This window comes from Mercenaria mercenaria, chromosome 16, assembly GCF_021730395.1.
Source record: "Mercenaria mercenaria strain notata chromosome 16, MADL_Memer_1, whole genome shotgun sequence".
NCBI lineage: Eukaryota > Metazoa > Mollusca > Bivalvia > Venerida > Veneridae > Mercenaria > Mercenaria mercenaria.
Genome location: NC_069376.1, coordinates 37,669,374 through 37,680,951, shown reverse-complemented (window position 1 = coordinate 37,680,951; position 11,578 = coordinate 37,669,374). Strand labels below are relative to the sequence as shown.

The window sequence follows — 11,578 nt, the reverse complement described above, 5'->3', positions numbered from 1 at the left end:
AAAAAAATTCTTTGAGTTGTGTTTAGAAAACATATTTAGGTTAAATACCATTCAGATCGCAATGAAAGTGTGGCTATTACTTCTTTGGGAATTACCCGGGTTACTGAACGTTATATGATGCTATAATAGTGTCTTTTACTGTTGCATGTAGCCTTCCTCGAACATTTAATTCCCATCTTTCAGAGTTTGTATGCACTGAAAAATATGTTATTTGATCTTAAGACTTTCCTACTGCTTAATGATGACTTCACTAAATTTTGCTACAGATCGTCTGAAACTTTAAAGAAACAACACAAACCTTTAAACGCTTCAAAAACTAGGTCTTACACACCCCGCCTACTGTGGGATTGTAGCTTATATTATAAAAACATAACGTTTGTTTGGATCAATATCCGTAAAAATGGGTAAAACAAGTTTATCAAAACAGGATATTCAAGATGTTTTTCTCCTAAATCCTGCAAAAACGGACGGAGGGAGTGGAATTTTGTTTTGCAGCTGGCTCAGTGGTGGCCTTAAAAGTTAGGTTCTTGGTGCAAGTTGTTGAGTTCATTTTGTACTTTTACATAGATTGACATTTTTGATATGTTTTACTTTATATGATCTTTTGTTTTGTCACTAATGTTAGAGTCTTTCTCAGTGTGGAGGTATTTAGTTATTTTATTTACTCTATCTTATCTAACTTGTTGAAAATAGGTTAAGTATAAGGTCGGCCCGAGTTTCCTTTATATGGGTTACTGACCGTTCAAAGGTTGTGTCCGTTTCTAGTGATATCAGACAATCCTCCTATGAAATTTTAAGAAAGTAGACAAAAGGGTTGTTAAGTTATTTAACGAAAACCATTTTCAGTCTCGATGTCACTGTGACCCTGAACATTAAAATACTGACCTCAAAGCAAGAGGGGTTACTTACTAACCAAAGGCAATCATCCAATTAAGCTTGATGACACAATGCCGAAGAGTTTTTTAGTTATTAAGCGGAAACCATTTCCTGTCTCGAAGTCAATCTGATATTGACCTTCTAGTCCTAAGCAATTAAAATGGGTTCTTTATTGAACACATTCAATATCCTATGAAAGTTTGTCACTTTAGGCCCAATCATTCTCCTGTTTTTGAACAGAAATCGACCGCCCGACACTGAGCAAATTAATATACCCGTCCTAAAAAGCTGTGGTTTAACTTTTACAGCAAGCACTCTTATATTCGACAAAGATTTTTAAGAAGATAAAATTAAGTGTTAAGTTAAACTGTATACGGGTTTTGCATATTTGTTTAATATATAATGATACGGTAAATTTACATATTACTTTTCAAAGCGCAATATTGATAACATTTTGATATGAGAATTGTTTAATTTTTCATTTTCAGATATGAGTTTTAGTTCCAAATAACTGAAATAATCAGTCAATTCCATTAAAAATAAATTTCAAATGCAATTGTTAAACTAGAAATTATTTTGTAATCAAAAGAAATGGTCCGCCTTTGAAATTATTTCCGATCTAAGGGGGGCAACTAGAAAATATCTAAAACAAGTTAAAGATGCATTTCTACAGGGATCAGTCTCTATGTAATCGGCCGTTTTATACCTGTAATAAATCTTTGATCAATATTGCAAAAATGAACAATAAGTGACATGCAAATGTGATTGTCCGCCTTTAAAATAAAAAAATAACAGGATTGAAATAGTGTATCATCAACATCAACTGAATTATAGTTTTCATGCGTTCAGGTTGTCCAGTTTGAACTCCCTTACATACTCGTCAATGAGAATATCAATCTCTGCAAGCCTGTCAACACCCAATGGAACCAGACTGAGCAGGCCCAAAAATACTGGAGCCTCTTTCTGAATGAATTTTCGTTCCATTTCCGGATGCGTCACTTCCTGTAAATTTGAATCCGACAATAACATTTTCTTCATCCCTTTGATATTACCAACCACTTTTGCCTTAATTTCTCTCTGTTTTGCATTTTCACAAACTTTGTGAATCTGCAAAAAAGGTGTTGCAATTTCCTCTTCAAACGTATCGTAGTATGAACGCCATGTTTTGATAATTGTTGAATATAAATCCAGCAAATCTTTGTAGTGCATTTTTCGCGCCTTCTGCGATTTGGCCAATTTTTCATACTCTCTTAGAGTAGAAATTTCTTCGGTCTCATTGGGCAACAAATTCCGAATACAGTTCATGAAATCTGTTCGGTTTAATTCCATCTCGTTGTCGAGATCTCGCATTGACGAGAGCTCGGTTGCAATGACCGTCTGGTATGCCTTCAGTCTCTGAACCATCTTCAGATCATTTTCTGAAATTGAAATGTTTCATCTTCTTTAGAAAATAAGTATATTAAAACAATATTGTAATATGCACTTTCTAAGCACAATTGCGCCTAGTACTAGTTTGAATTGGCTATGTGTACGCCCTTATGTGCTAACTATCTTAATTTCACTTCTGCCATTTATAACATCCAGAGCCCAGTTGTTCGAAATTTTAACCGGATGTAAACCTAACCGTCAGTAAAATTACGATTAAAATAATAGTCTTGATGGTAAAAACTAGGATCTTTCTATTTTACTGTAAAGACTTTTTAGTGTTCATAAAACTCATAATTTTATTTTCCTAAGGACTTTAAAAGTTGAAAAATAACCCTTAAAGTTAATCGACCGTTAGCTTAATTCCATGTAATAAAGTTTGAACAACTGGGTTCAGCTATCGGGATTTTTTAGATGCCTTTACTTTGCATGAAATTTTCAATTGTTTTAAAATGCATGGATATGTATGAGCTGTTATAATTCTGACAGCTTATATAATAAATCATGTAAATTAAAGAAAAAGTATCAACTTCCGCTTTTTTTGTCCAAACTGTTATTTTGATTGTAGTCACAATATTATAGATGAATTTACACCGCGGTCGGTTGCCCTGATTAATTGGATGTTTTGATTTTAATGTCAATGCGCACCTTGCATGTGTCAAAAGACCGTTAAACAATTAGTAAACATACATAAAATCATTATTAGATTATAAATTGTATTGCAACAACTAAAAAAAAATTGATCACATAACTTATTTCGCAGAATGCTTTGAGTAAAGATAGATATGTTTTTAATTATATCTGTCCTGAGGTTCCGCCTTTTTTTCTCAGTTTTAATCTTTCCACAAGCATTCTCAAGTCGAGATCCTATCACAAAACAAACATAAAACTTGTTCCTGAGACATTTGATAATGTCATATTTTCTTTCATTTTATCTGTCAAATGATTTGTTGTTGTTTTTTTTTTTCAAATATACCTTTCTACGAATTTAATTATATCTATTACAAATTTCAATAGACGCGGCTCTTTGTCACTGAAGTTGCTGTTTTTGATAATGTACTGAAAATGATTGCGTATTATTAGGCATCTGACATGATAAAACATAAATGATTAATATCGTAACATTCGACTTGTTCGTGGTTTTGAGGATGTCACCTTAAATGTCCGGGTCATTAATGTTACTGAAACATAAAAGATGTCTTTGATACGACTTGCTTACTTTTTCCCTCTAGCGATCATGTCTTTTTGCGCATGCGCAAAAGTTTACTGCCGTTGTTAAGGAACGGGCCTTGTGTAAATTCATCTATAACTTTCTGGCATTTAAAAGGTATTTAGTAAAAACCATATTACGTCTGTACTGGATGTCCAATATTTCTGGTTTTCTTGACAATATTGCTTCCTTGCACACATAATATTCATCATCCCATAGCTTTGTTTCAATGGTTATTGCAGTGATAGAAGCCGCTTTTAGAACATCTGATGTAATCAACACCTCGTGCATTAAAGCAGTCAGTTTGTTCTGTCTGTGAATGGCCCAGAGATAATCAAGTGCCTCCACGGTATCAAAGCCAACGGCCATAACGATCCCTGATGTGAGAAAAAAAAAGAATCTCATTTTAGTAGTTGAAAACAGCAGTGTAATGTAATCTTAATGACAGATTCAGAAATGGAAGTAGAACAATTATTGTACTTCTCTTAGAGCCTGCATCTTTTCTTTCAAAATATACCGCAAAGAATAACAATTCAAGTCTTTCCTTAGGCCAGTACTATATTTTAATTTCCCTCCGCCCCCCCCCCCCCCCCCCCCCCCCCCTGCAATTACACAATTGAGAGGAAAATGAAAACAGTTTAAGACACAATATCATACCTCTTTGCACAAAAAAAGAACATTTAGGATATATTTATATGTGTTTGCTTTACCCTTTAAAACCTGCTTCATGCGACTTTGTCAGCTTAGTTATGGTAAAAATAACCTTTAACAAGCCGATTATAAAATGAAATACCAGTAAGTAATTCATAGTGCAGATAATACGGATTTGCTTGTACAATGTATCAAAATGTCACAGTAGAAGCACTTTTGTAATATAGAACAGGTAGGATTAGTAAAGGTGCAATTAAAATGATCTCTATTTCCTTTGCCTACACAATAAAATTGTCCATATATTTCTCAAATATTCTCATGCTGATGATATTTTAAACACAAATGCGCAGCTGTGGATATTAGAAATTTTGATATAAAGACAACTTTGTGATCATGGAAATGTCACTCTTTTCGGACATGTCGAGTAGAAACATCAACGGGAGATAATACAGCAAAATTGGATAAGAAGCACTTTTCCGGGATTTTTTAACATCCCTCGTGTATTGGACATTTCTTATGTAAGTGTATTTCGTTTCATATGTAATAGTCATCTTGGTCCAGTACTTTGCACGCTAAAAAACAGAACAACAGAACAGAGCGTTTCCCTGTAAACTGACACGCTGTAACAGACTGCTTTGCAACAGCGCTACAAAGGAAGTTCTACAGCAAGGCAGTGTAAGTGCATCCTTATTCTCTAACCGACTATATTACGTAAATTTGAACATTCTGTGACAATGTCATGCTCAGAGAACTTCGGACTTATTTACTCTGACGACAATGTTTGAGTAAACAAGTATTATAAACTAGTTTTTCCAACGTTTGTTTTGTTCTGTCAACACTCATTTGTTTTGTTCTGTCAACACTGCACACATTTCTCTAAAGTGTTCACCAATATGAAAATATTAAGTTGCAGTACCAGTGAAAAATAGGTTACACAGAATCTTTAATATTTCACAGCAGCAGGCGAACGGCGAAGACAGCGGGCTTATCAAAATTGCAACACTGATATCAACAGGCTTTCAATATTTAGAAATAAATAGTTACAAGCTAAATACCTTCTTACATCACCAAATAATTTGCATTCGCTTTTATTCAGAATTATTTATACGAGCTTACTACATACATTTATGAACCACTTTCTTCCTACACAATTTCAAACACTTACTTTATAGACTATCATGTGTGATCCCTGTTCAAATCAGATATACACTTATGAACCACTTACTTCCTATACGAACCTAGTTCAAATCTGTCTTTCACTTATAAACACCTTACTACCTAGAAAAACCTGGTTCAAATCATCCATGCACTTACGAACCATTTACTTCCTTCGTCAATCTGTTTCAAATCTTTCATACACTTATGAACCACTTACTTCCTATACGAACCTGGTTCAAATCGGTCAATGTATGTGTCTGTTAGTGATTGCCTATGCTCCAACGTTGCTCTGATTTTAACAGTATCCTTCTTTCGAAATTCTTCATAAAGAATGTCTGTTGTGTGCATAAGAAAGAAATGTGCTAAACCAATGCTTTTCTTGTCCACTGGAGTGGCTTCATACACTGTCATATAGATACCGACCTCACCTTAAAGCAATTATGAACAGATTAATCAGCAATTTTGAACACATTTTTGTTTTTCATCAATCATTCAAATTGAACTTCATTTCTTTCTCAAATACTTAAATAAATGCGGTGCAATAATTCTGTATCGAATTTAGTACTTTAGACACTGGAAAACCTGTTAATATGTGTAAAAAGCACATAACATATGTTTTTTTATTTTAGGGTCTTGTCTAAATGTTGCTTGCACATGCAAATATTTTATATTTTAATTTTAGACCTCTGTTGGTTTAACGTCTGTTCGACGCATAATAGGTGTTGTGACGACTTTACATCTTTAGAAGAAGACCCCAGGTGCTCCTCATGGCATTATGTCAGCACGGGCGGGCACTTTGGTAGAAATGTCGATATTCTGTACGCTTTTGTGGTTCTAAAGGTTTTATATTCATTTTGGATGAGACAATAATACTGATTAAACAATCTGGGTGTAATTTCTAGAACGAATAGAAGAGTTGTTTTTTTTTCTTTCGTGGGATTGAACTTTCGAACGTAAACTGAGGTGAATTAATTTTCATTCGTTTGGACTTAATTTCAATGATGCACTCTACCACGAAATCAAAGAAAAATAATTTCCGTACCAATATTAATGTTTTGCAGTGGATTTCAGCCACAGTCTACTTTCAAGAATACAGGGAGTACAATAGTTTTATTACCAGTACAACCTCTAGTGCCAACATTGTCCTCTGAATATCTGAGTCGAGAAAAGCTCATATGTAGACAATTTCATTACTATGTTGTTCAAGTAAGACGTGTTATAATCTGCGCTTTGAAAGAATTAAGATCGTTTTCTATTTATATGCATCACCTTTCCTTACTTTTACTAGATACGCTAACGTGCTAATAGTTCAATTAAATAAAAAATGCATTTGAAAAACTCATCTCGTCTCTTTTTTATGCGAAAATCTGAACATTTACAGTTCATGTTTTGTTTTTGTCTGCATAGAATCGAATTGTTATGATACATTTGTAATCACTTACATGGCTGACGCTGGAAGAAAGGTCTTGAATCATCCTTTACCTCATAATCCTCTTCTATCTCTGACATTGTAGGGTGTGTTTCCTCTTTCGTAGACATTTTCCCGTATTTATTAAGGATCCAAACAAATCGTTCGTCTTTTATTTTTTCTTCGGTCCGTTTTAATTAAATTCCACTTCTTCCTGCCTTTATGGTAATTGCGTATTGAACATTTATTTATATATGTACTTAGATACTTTTTTATAGTTTTATAATTTGTATGTCAAACTTGCTACGTTTACACTGTATGATAAAGGTACATAAAATGGTGCTTTTAAGTCCGAAGTCAAACATTAAGTCCATTAAAACGATAGTCAATATTATCTTTAAAAGCTGTTTTACTTAAAATATTTCCATTTTAATTTTCAAAGATTTGAATAACACTGTGCAAATATTTAACTTTTTATGCGTTCAATTGTCAACATTTACTCTACTATCAATCAATTTAGTCTGAATCCGTTTATAAACGATTTTACATTCTAATAAGCGCAAAAATAAAATAAATTGACGAGTCTAATTAAAGATTTCTTTATATTTTCCTATTAACAACACTCCAATGATTCTATGAATTTCAATGTCACAATAAAACTTCGATTTTAATTCATTGTTTTCCTTTAGAAAAAGCAATACCTATTATAATATTTCAGATAATTTAATGCCTAAAATTGATCATTTTTGAGCAATTATTTTCTATTTTGATATTATAGTTTAGATAGTCTACACTTTCTGTATTCTATTAATCAAAAACGTAAAATAAGAAGATATCAATATTTAACAATTTCAAAAAAGGAAAAAAAAAACATATTTCAACTTTCAGCCTTTCAATATATGTAACTTGAAACGTTAGCGTTATGTATTGTAAAATTCAATCTCTGTTATTTAGAATAATTGCTGTATACCCAAGGTTTTATTAAATTACAACTTATCAAATAAACATATAGGGCAATCATTTATTTCATCTGACATTGTATTGTGCAGTTAAACATCTAGCGAACTGAAAAGAAAATGATTTTTTAAGACCACAGGATTGAAATGTCATTTACTCCCTTTTCGGTAATGTATTTCAGGGTCCTTGAACATAATATTGATAAACGACAAATATTACCACTTTTAAAATGCCTTTAAGTACACAGTTTGATAATAAAGCTATCCCCTGGGGTGTTTATTATAATGGGTTGACTTAAAATATTATTTTAATGTTGTTTTGATTCGTGGAATAATAAAATACTATGTACAATTTTCATGTTTTTTGGGGTTTTTTTGGGGGGGTTTTTTTGTAATTTGTTTTCGCTGAAAAAATCAAACTGTAAGGTTTATATCAAGAAGGCATTGTGAAAAGTATATTTTGTAAGGTTTTTGAAGGTCATCAAAATGTTATAATAAGTTTTTGCAATTTTAGCTAAAATTTAAAACGGAAGTTATTTTCCTACAATTGCACAGCGCAACCTATTATATTTAATACATTTTAAAAGATTGCAATGTTTTTAATCAAGAAAGTCTGTTGATATCTTTCTGTAAAAAAATGGGCAATTTTTACTGAAAAAAAGATTGAATTGAACTCTTAACGTTTCTAATTCTTGTCAAATCTGCATTAGTTTTGATATCAATTCTGTTAGCAGCTTACAGAAAGTCGGTTTAAACATAGAGGATATTTGTTTGTTTGCAGTGTGATATCAAAATATATAATCACCGAAAAGGGTGACAGTTTAATATTTTCACGATTATTTTATGCTAATTTGTGAAGATCAACGAATTTTCTGTTTATTACATGCTTAGTGTTCCAATAAGTCCAATACTTCATGACAAAATTCTGATTTATTTACTAATAGGCTACCGTGTTACATATGATTCATCCGCTAAATTAGCATGGACACTTAGGCACATTGATATCGAATATTGGTGATTAGGACCGTGAAATCAACACCACGCCATTTTGTTTTTAAAAACAAAAACTGCATTTGAAATATTTTGTCCAAAAAATATGCACAATCCGCGGCCATCAGACTGACAAATGTCAGAGTAGTTAAGTAAGCATATTTAGAACTTTTTGGGTCAATGCCGTCAGTTCGTTTAATAACCGGAAGCTTGCTTTGTTTACAACAAGCTGAAGGTCAGATTAAAACAAACAAGACGAAAAAAATGTTAACAACTGGGGAATATCCGAAAGTTCTTGGAAAATCAAGTTGCAGAATTAAATACCAACATGGATATAATGAAAATATTGATCTAGGAGCTGTATAGCGTAACGAATAGGGATGGAAGTTGGAACACAACTGGCTGGCTGGGACAAAAATGCATATTAGGTAAGGGCCAAGCAACCAAGTTAGCATTTCTAGAGCGTTAATGTTATTTCTTGTGCAAACTTTATTATAGCTAGCTTGTCCTATATAGGATTATCTAGATGTACATCATACATGACTCATGTATGGATTGGATATTAGGATAATCATAGGGTACAAGGCAACAAAGGGAATTAATTAAAGAATATATTTCAAGGGAGATAATTTATATGAAAAAAAGACGTTTGGCACTGTGAGTGATATAGAGAAATATCTCACTGATATTTTTCAGGGGTTCACCAGTTAGCATAAAATAAATATTTATTCCTAACAACATACCTATTTGTGTTAACATAAAATGTACTAAGTTGGTGGAAAGATTTTGAAGCGTTATAGTTTTGAGATGCTGTTTAATGTCTCCCACCTAACTAAGAGGTCTGTACTGGTTTTTCCCAGGAAAGATGGCTTTGCGTGTTTCGGAGATATACATCGTGCACGTTAAAGAACCAGACTGTCTTTTCGCAAAGTGCTAGGCTAAGTTAGCCGGACAGGCCTGTATCTAAATTCTGTTCTCTCTATCTGTTCTGTAAGCTTTATCTCACTCTGTCTCTTTGAGTCTGTACTAGTAGTGGCTGATTTCGCTGTATGTAAAGCGCCTTTGAACGTGTTTCTCATGAAATGGGTGCTATGTTGAACCGTAATTTTCACACATACGAATTCGTCACACATTTTGTGACAAAGACGTACAAATATGTCACACATTTGTGGAAAATTAGTTCTGTACCTATATTGTTCATACGAAAATTTCACATATTCCAAACAACAGTTTATGCCATATAGACAGACCAGGGAGGCATATTGTTTTTGCTATGCTTGATAGAGCCTCATATTTCACAGGATGACAGAATTTTGGAACACTGGATCAAAAGTCAAGGGGGTAAAATGTCATATTCTTCAGCACTCAATGTCTTGATAATCCTTTGACACTGATTCTTCTGTCCGTCGCATTTCGCGTCCGGTAAATTTCTTCTTGATTCACGGATCGGTTTGCAAATAATTTGGTACAAAAGCTGATCACATCATGGCCCAGGTCCATAGCATAAAGTTCAAGAGCACAGCGCACTTTAAACTTTGTTGATTTTCACTATACAAGAACAGTGATGGTGTTGTTGGTGTCTGGGGCATTACTTGCCATGCATAGTGGGTCATAGAATGACATGACAAAATGTTAACAATAAGACCTGCCGTCGACTTACAGCTCGATGATTGGCGGCAGGGTTGCCGTTAAATTTTTGCTAGCTTCGGGAACCTTTCGGGATTATTAATCAATAGAATAGGCGGAGCCTTGCCATCGGGCCGAAACCTATCCGAAGTAGCCGAATGCGTTTGTTCGGCAAAATCAGTCATGTTGGGCAAAATCAGTCAAATCATTATTAAATCAATTAGTACTTCATTATGCTTGGTTAAATCAAGGAGTAGGAAATGACACTTTTTTTTTACTTAGCTTCAAACAAAGAATAAAAGATAATTTCATGCATCACTGGAATGAATCTTTTGAGAATTCTTCAAGAGCGGCTTCTTATAAACTGTTTTCAACCTTCGGTTTTAAGTCTTATTTAGATAATGTTTATATAATGAAATTTAGAATAGCATTAACACGACTGAGATTGTCAGCTAGAAACAGACAGATGGCACAAGCCGAACAAAATTCTAAGAAATGATAGGAAATGTGTTATACATTGTATGTAATACCCTAGAGGATGAATTTCACTGTTTACTAGAATGTAGATTACATAAAGACCTCAGAGCGAAGTATATCCATAAATATTACTAGAAAAACCCAAACATTCCAAAATTTACAGAACTGTTATCAACTGAAAACATTTCGACCTTGAAAAAACTGTCCACCTTTGTATACAGGGCTTTTGAACTTCGTAAAACTATTTATTACCCTTAACACTTTTCTCCTCTCTGACATTTTATCCAGATAATTACATGCATTGAGTATGACTATGGAAAATAAATTTTGCTGTTACATTAAATGGGCCGAGTTGGAGTAGGGGAAGGTAACTTCTTCCCTTGATTATCCTAAACGAGTTGTTTGCCTTAGAAACTTGTAGTCTTTCGGATGTTAGCATTTTCGATGGGGTAGTCGGCTTTTTCACAATTTACAGTTTCACCATGTTAATACCTAAGTATTTGTATTCCGTACTTTGCTACAATATCTTACCATATTCATGTTTTATCTCCATTGAAGTAAGCAAATGATCTGCAAACAGACTTCAAGGCTACCGATATACTTCTTCAGTTTATGTATGATTAATGCTTATATAAAATTATTGGTTTATGAATGATTATCATGTATAGTTATTGTTGTACATGTATTGTTTTAAGTATGGTTATTGTTGTACACGTATTGTTTTTGTACGATTACTGTTAATATACTATTATAATTTATGTACGAGTATTGTTTAAGTACAATTATTGTTAATGTTCGATT

The 11,578-nt window shown here is 33.2% G+C and overlaps 1 protein-coding gene across 2 annotated transcripts; it reads right to left on the bottom strand.

Moving 5' to 3' along the window:
• Positions 1–1,248: 1,248 nt before the first annotated feature.
• On the bottom strand, positions 1,249–7,546 carry LOC123540508 (uncharacterized). Of its 2 annotated transcripts, none has more exons than XM_045325597.2 (4): positions 6,803–7,546; positions 5,551–5,748; positions 3,652–3,888; positions 1,249–2,294 (listed from the first exon to the last, which is right to left on the bottom strand). In XM_045325597.2, the coding sequence occupies exons 2-4, from the start codon at positions 5,729–5,731 to the stop codon at positions 1,714–1,716; spliced, it is 999 nt and encodes a 332-aa protein (XP_045181532.2). In that variant the 5' UTR covers positions 5,732–5,748; positions 6,803–7,546; the 3' UTR covers positions 1,249–1,713. The 2 variants fall into 2 exon arrangements, with proteins under 2 accessions (XP_045181532.2, XP_045181531.2); XM_045325596.2 differs by having other exon boundaries at positions 6,763–7,544.
• Positions 7,547–11,578: the final 4,032 nt, after the last annotated feature.

Bases quoted from the DNA above. Each gene is read 5' to 3' on its own strand.
- LOC123540508 (XM_045325596.2), bottom strand. From the start codon at position 6,859: ATGTCTACGAAAGAGGAAACACACCCTACAATGTCAGAGATAGAAGAG. The intron at 5,749-6,762 runs GTAAGTGATTAC...AATTGCTTTAAG, and splicing joins TTTCTTCCAGCGTCAGCCAT to GTGAGGTCGGTATCTATATG. The intron at 3,889-5,550 runs GTTCGTATAGGA...TTCTCACATCAG, and splicing joins CATTGACCGATTTGAACCAG to GGATCGTTATGGCCGTTGGC.